Raw genomic sequence first — 6,841 nt, forward strand, 5'->3', positions numbered from 1 at the left:
GAAATCCATGTCTTCCATCAAATCCATGGCTTCCAGAAAATCAATGTCTTCCAGGAAATCCATGTCTTCCAGCAAATATTTGTCTTCCAACAAAACTGTGTCTTCCATCAAATTCATGTCTTCCAGCCTATCCATCTCTTCCAGAAAATCCTCGTCTTCCAATGAAGGTGCACCTTCCAGGAAAATCCACGTCTTCCAGTAAATCTTCGTCTTCCGATGAAGGTGCGCCTTCCAGGAAATCCACGTCTTCCAGAAAATCCTAGTCTTCCAATGAAGGTGCGCCTTCCAGGAAATCCACGTCTTCCAGAAAATCCTCGTCTTCCAATGAAGGTGCGCCTTCCAGGAAATCCACGTCTTCCAGAAAATCCCTGTCTTCCAATGAAGGTGCGCCTTCCAGGAAATCCACGTCTTCCAGAAAATCCCTGTCTTCCAATGAAGGTGCGCCTTCCAGGAAATCCACGTCTTCCAGAAAATCCCTGTCTTCCAATGAAGGTGCGCCTTCCAGGAAATCCTTGTCTTCCAACAAAGGTGTGTCTTCCAGAAAATCCTCGTCTTCCAATGAAGGTGCGCCTTCCAGGAAATCCATGTCTTCCAGAAAATCCCTGTCTTCCAATGAAGGTGCGCCTTCCAGGAAATCCTTGTCTTCCAACGAAGGTGTGTCTTCCAGAAAATCCTCGTCTTCCTACACCTCCAGGTCTTCCAGCATCTCCAGGGCTTCCAGCATCTGCTCGTCTTCCAGCATCTCTGTGTCTTCCAGCATCTCCACGTCTTCCAACATCTCCACGTCTTCCAACATCTTTACGTCTTCCAGCATTTCTACGTCTTCCAGCATCTCTACGTCTTCCAGCATCTCCACGTCTTCCAGCATCTCCACGTCTTCCAGCATCTCCATGTCTTCCAAACAACTACTCAGTCTTCCAAAAGCAGGCTCAATATCTACGTCTTCCAACGTCTCTGGTGTACCGGTCTTCTAACATTCAGGTCTTCCAGTGTCTACGATATCCAGGTATTTTAACATGTTCCATAGTTCAGGTCTTCCAAACTTTCCCCAGATCCAGACCTTTTTAAAATTAGTCTTCCCAAGTCCAAGCCTTTCTACGTTCAGATTTTTCCATAGACAAGTCTTCCAACGCAAATATTGCTGCTTCTAGTAGAATTAGCTTTAAAAAATTGAATAAGGCATTCCTTCAGCCTAGTAGTGTTTTTTGCTACTAGGAAATGTGTATTCATTCTTTACAACTTTTAAAGATAGTGTTTATTAAACAGCTTCTTGAGAATAAACACACATAAGATTGCTGTGATAAGTTTTGCAAATTTACTAATGCTCCTATTTTTTTTTATAAAGTTAATTCCATTTGGTACAAGTGAAATTCTTATTTTAATGAGAAAAACTCCTGTTTAGAGACTTTATTATTTTAGATAAAGCTAATATACAGTGTATTTATCCATTTGTTATAACATCAATTTTTGCAGTTTAATCTTATGTGGCATAAATTATAATAACAGCAACAACATTAACATAGCATTTGCTATGTCCAGGCACTGTTCTAAGGACCTTACATGCATCAACACATTTAATCTTCATAAGAACCCATTGAGGTAGATACTATCATCCTGTTTTACAGATGGGGAAACTGGCATACAGAGGTGAAGGACATAACTCTTCAGTAGTGAGAGAAATAGGTCTAGGAAAGAATGTATAGACCAATAGAATATACACTGAAGTATTAATAGAGAAAGTCCCTAAAGGAAACTGAATACATTGTGCTGTGTTTACACAATGGAATATTATACAGCAGAGAAATGAGTGGACAACAGATAAACATATTATATATATAAATATGTGTAGACCAGGGGCTTCCCTGGTAGCTCAGCTAGCAAAGAATCTGCCTGCAATGCAGGAGACCTGGGTTCAACGCCTGGGTTGGGAAGATCCCCTGGAGGAGGGCATGGCAATCCATGCCAGTATTCTTGCCTAGAGAATCCCCAAGGACAGAGGAGCCTGGTGGGCTACAGTCCATGGGGTCGCAGAGTTGGACATGACTGAGTGACTAAGCACAGCACAGCACATCAAGTCCCAGAAGACTACATATAATAGGATGTTCTTTTTATATTAATTATTCAAAACAAGTACAACTGAAGGATATTTATTTAGGTGTACATATATACTAGGGATTAAAAATATTTTATGAGAAAGTAAAGGAAAGGCAATAAAAAATTTAGGATAATGGCAATTGGGACTGAGGAAAGGCGGTTGGAATAGAAGTAGAGGGAAGTCATTGTCAGTATTCTAGTGCTGCTCAGGTTTGATGGGTTAGTGGGTGGTATTCATTCTATAATTAAAACATATTGACTAATTATTGTGTGATTATTATGAAATTAAAGAACAAGTCTGCATGTTCTATGACAGTGTGAATGGATGACTCATAATCCATTTCTGTGCACTTGAATTTTACATATTTTCTTAGGCAATTATCTCTGTGTGGTGGGAATATATGTGCTTTTTGTTCTCTTGTGTCTCTTTTATTCTCTGAATTTTTATAGGGAAAATACAGTATTATCTTAATTGAAAGACAAGCCTAAAATTACGATCTCAAATATGTTAAAAATGCATAATAAGGACTGAAAAGAAAAGTGGCGACAATTTAATGCCTCTGTGTGGTGAGAATTCATATCACTTTTTCTCTATTTCCTTATAGGTTTTTAAAAATCCAAATGTTATGAAGTGAGCTTATGTTATTTTTCCTTTTAGAAAAATAATACATGCTTATCATGAAAGTAAAATTACAGTGGTATATAAAGTAATAGGTGAAAATATCCCTCTCCTAGTCCCAGAGCCCAGAGATAGCCGTGATTATTTGTTTGTTTGTATCTCCAAGTTCTTTTTCTGTTTATGTGTTCTTGTGTGTTTTATAAAGCAAAATTATCCTATACTTGTTATTCTACAACTTGATCCACCCGCACCTCCCAGCCCTGGGATCAATAGAAAGTCATTGTAACAGCCAGTAGAGTTCTATAATAGGTGAACCATTTAATTTATTCGATTTTTTCCACATGATAGATCTTCAGGTTGTCAACAGTTTTTTTTTTAACTGTTACAAATAATATTATAAAAACATTTTTAAAATCTATCTTTTGCACATGTAGAAATATTTTTGTAGACTAATACCATAGAAATAAAACTGCTAGATCAAAGGGTTTGAGCTAAACTGCCCTCCCGGCATGCCAGACACTATTATTATTTTAAATTTCTGTCAGCATTTTGGATGAAAAACCCATTCTCATTCATTTCTTTTCCCCTAATCACCAATTAAGTTAAGCATCTTTTAATATATTTATTAGCTATTTATATTTCTTCTGTAGAGATTGCTTGTTCATATCCTTTGCCTATTTTTCTAATGGAATCATTTGTGGGTTTTTTTTTTTTTTTTGCCTTTCTTGATTTGTAGGAGGTCTCTGGATGTTAGAGCTGATATCCTTTTGTCTGCTATATACTGCCAATGTCTTTTTAAAAGTTTATTTAGGATGGTATTTGGCAAAATTTTAATTACATAAAAAAGCAAACATTTTAATCTTTCTTTTATAGCTTCTTGGTTTTGTCTTATATTTAGGTAGGCTTCTGTAACCCAAGATTATAAAAATACTCTCCTGGGACTTCCCTGGCAGTTCAGTGGGTAAGACTCAGTGCTCTCAATGCAGGGTGCACAGATTCGATCCCTGGTTGGAGAACTAAGATCTCACATGCCTCATGGCAAGACCAAAAATAATCTCCTATATTGATTCTAATATTTGATATATTACTGCTTAGTGTCTTAATCCATATGTGGTGTGTATGGTGAAAAGTAGGGACCTATGTTTACTTTTTCAGAAGAGAGCTAGTTTTCCTAATCTATTTATTGTATTGAATTATATTTGCACCAATTTGGAATTCTCTCTGTGGGTATGTTGTTTATGTTTCTTTTCTGTTCAAATTTTTGTTTATTACTGAGCTAGTATCTCACTGCTTTAATTATTGCAGCATTATAATATGTTTTGAAATGTGCTCCCCACTCATTATTCTTTTTTTTTTTTAGCATTTACATGGCTATTTTTGTACATATTCTTTTTCCAGATGTATTTTACAATCAACTCATCAACTTCTATGAAACAAACAAACAAATTCCTCAAAGTGCCTTGGAATTTTTGAGTAATGTGTCAAGAATGGACATCTTTACAATATAGAGCTTTGCATTTGTCTTGTATCCAGGCATGATATTAAACTCTGTTCTTAGTTCTGTGGGAGTTTATTCCAGTTACTGATCTTAAATTCCGAGATACACAATCATGTCAGCTGTAAATAATGAAACGTTTGTCTTTTCCTTGCTGATGTTTATATCTAACATTTTTCCTTTTTAGCACATTGGTAAAGATCTTATGACTTCCAGGACAACAAAGATTTGTATGACTTAATAAAGAATAGGTATCCTTCTCTTGTTTTGGGCCTTAATAGAAATAACTCCTTGTTTCACTCTAAAATATGATAATTGCCATTGTTTCTGATAGATACCCTTTTTCAAGTTATGGAAATGCCCTTCTGTTCCTTACTCTAGCTTGACTTATAGTTTTGTCAGGAATGTATATAGAATGTTATCAAAGGCCTTTTCTGGTATCTATGAAGGTGATAATATGGTTATTGTCTTTAATCCATTAATGTATTAGTTACACTAAGACTTACTAATGTTGATCTATTCTTGCATTCTTGGAATAAAACTGACTTGGTGGTGATGCTTTGACTATGTTGATATTCCATTTAGAATATAAATCTCTGTTTTAACAAGTCCCTGAAGTAGTGCCTCCTTAACATTTTCAAATCATGGCAATTAAAGCAAATGTGTATTTTCTTTTTGTTTGGTAATAATGTATCATATTTCTACATATTAAATCAAACTTGTTCATTGTTATTCAGTTTTTCCCTTTTTAACTGCTTTATCTAAATTTTCAGATAAAAGTATGGAGTATCTTTTTAACCTTTTTTGCTTTACATATTTAAACTTTTTTTCCATTGTTTTAAATTTCATGATTTTCTTATTGCATTGTGTTAATTTACAACATAAAGATACCTTCTTTAACCCATTTAATGCTTCTTGCTTTGACATTTCTTTGTTATTCCTACTTGGTTCTTGTTAGCATTTGTCTGGTGTATCTTTATCCACTCCAATATTTTCAACTTTTTTGTGTTTTGTTTTGAGTTTATCTTTCCAAAATAGCATGTGATGTGATTTTTTTTTACTTCATCTGAGAATGTCTGCCTTTTAATTCATAATTAAACCTTTCACATAGATTACAGTTCTGTCAAATTAGTAATAATTCTGTCATTTAAACATTTTTAGTTTTTTTTCTTGCTAGATTTGTCAAAGTGCATTTCCTCTTTTTATATAGTGGTTTAGAAGTTTGAAATATCATTTCTAAGAGTGGTTGCACTAATATTTAAATGCATATTTTATTTTATATATTTTTGCATTGTGAAAAGTTGTTTAAAGTGAGCATTTAATTCTTTTGTAATAAAAGAAGCATTTAAATGTATCCAGTATTTGTTCATTCCTTACCAGTCTGATTCTCCTTGCTCAGGGAAGATCATAGTGGGTCTTATCGCATCTGGAAGAACATACCAAAATTTGTGTCTCTATTCTGAACCAAGCTCTGCATCAAAAAGGTTCTATCCTCATTAACAATGTGAAAAATGAGGACGAGCTCAGGTGTTCATGCCGTGTCTGCCCTCAAGTTCCCAGTAGGTGAGAAAGCCCACAGATTCAATTTATAATAATGTCCAGATTCAGATGGTCCTAATACAGAGTTTGTCTGAGGACTGCAATCATATATGCATTTTATACAACTTGTTTCTTGCTTACTTAATTTTGTCCCTCTCGAGCCTCATCATGGACGTTTGACCTTTCACAGAATCCACTGGTTTCAGGAGACCAAAATAACTTTTTTAATGTTCAAATTTTCATAGACCAGTAGTGGTGATTTCATGCTGACTCCTGTGCCACAACTCAGACACCTTTGAAAGTGTGCTTGCTTCCTCCCAAGATCAGGATGTTCAGGTTGATTTTAAAGAATGCCAGTATCTAAGGACCCCAGTTTCTTTTTATTGAAAAGACCAATCTCAGGATGCTAGGAGTGGAAACAGTTTCACACGACTGCTTGGGGTAGAATAGGGTAACATGGTGGCTACTCTCCACATTCACAATGAATCAAAAGGATTACTTTTCCCCCAAATATACCCACATTCATGTTATTGCTTTGAAGTCACTGTTTTTGTTGTTGTTGTTGTTGTTCTGGTTTAATGAGGGCTTATTAATCCAATTTTTCATTTTTGTTTTGATGCTACTAACTTTTTTCCTTTTCTACTGGCTTTATTATATGATGATAGGTGTTACAAAGCCATACCATGAGTTCAAATGATAGCACTGGCAGCCTCAGTCCCAGTTTAGCAGCTTCCATTTTTCTCTATTAGTTTATATTTCTTTAAAATGGCCACAAATTGCATAGCTCCAGACAATCTTCATCAAACCCCAGTGTTCTGCAAAGAAAAATCTCTACCACCGCCAGAGGAATTTAAAAGTGTGGGATGTGAGTAGCTCAAATAGATTATCAAGCAGTTCTCTAAAAGGTATCATTAGTGTTTTTTTAAATTTGGGAACTAGTATCTTTTGTATTGTTGCAGGCAGTTTGAACTCCAGTTTCTTAAAGGCTTTTAGAATAAATGCAGACATTTATTATCTCAGTATGGACCAGTTCATCTTTGCAAACAGCAATTATCAGAAAATGTAGATAACATCAAAAATCATCAGACTTAAAA

The 6,841-nt window shown here is 35.3% G+C and overlaps 1 protein-coding gene across 1 annotated transcript; it reads left to right on the forward strand.

Moving 5' to 3' along the window:
• The first annotated feature begins 216 nt into the window (after positions 1–216).
• Positions 217–5,562, forward strand: LOC112445041 (sporozoite surface protein 2-like). Its single transcript, XM_024988522.2, has 2 exons — positions 217–1,006; positions 4,112–5,562. The coding sequence occupies exons 1-2, from the start codon at positions 217–219 to the stop codon at positions 4,219–4,221; spliced, it is 900 nt and encodes a 299-aa protein (XP_024844290.1). The 3' UTR covers positions 4,222–5,562.
• The last annotated feature ends 1,279 nt before the right edge of the window (positions 5,563–6,841 follow it).

This window comes from Bos taurus, chromosome X (assembly GCF_002263795.3).
Source record: "Bos taurus isolate L1 Dominette 01449 registration number 42190680 breed Hereford chromosome X, ARS-UCD2.0, whole genome shotgun sequence".
In the NCBI taxonomy this organism is placed as follows: domain Eukaryota; kingdom Metazoa; phylum Chordata; class Mammalia; order Artiodactyla; family Bovidae; genus Bos; species Bos taurus.

What these genes read in the sequence shown, in the direction of transcription:
- LOC112445041 (XM_024988522.2), top strand. Translation starts at nt 217, where the DNA reads ATGAAGGTGCGCCTTCCAGGAAATCCACGTCTTCCAGAAAATCCTAGT. An exon ending in CCAGTGTCTACGATATCCAG is followed by an intron (nt 1,007 to 4,111) that starts GTATTTTAACAT and finishes TTCTTTTTCCAG; the next exon opens with ATGTATTTTACAATCAACTC.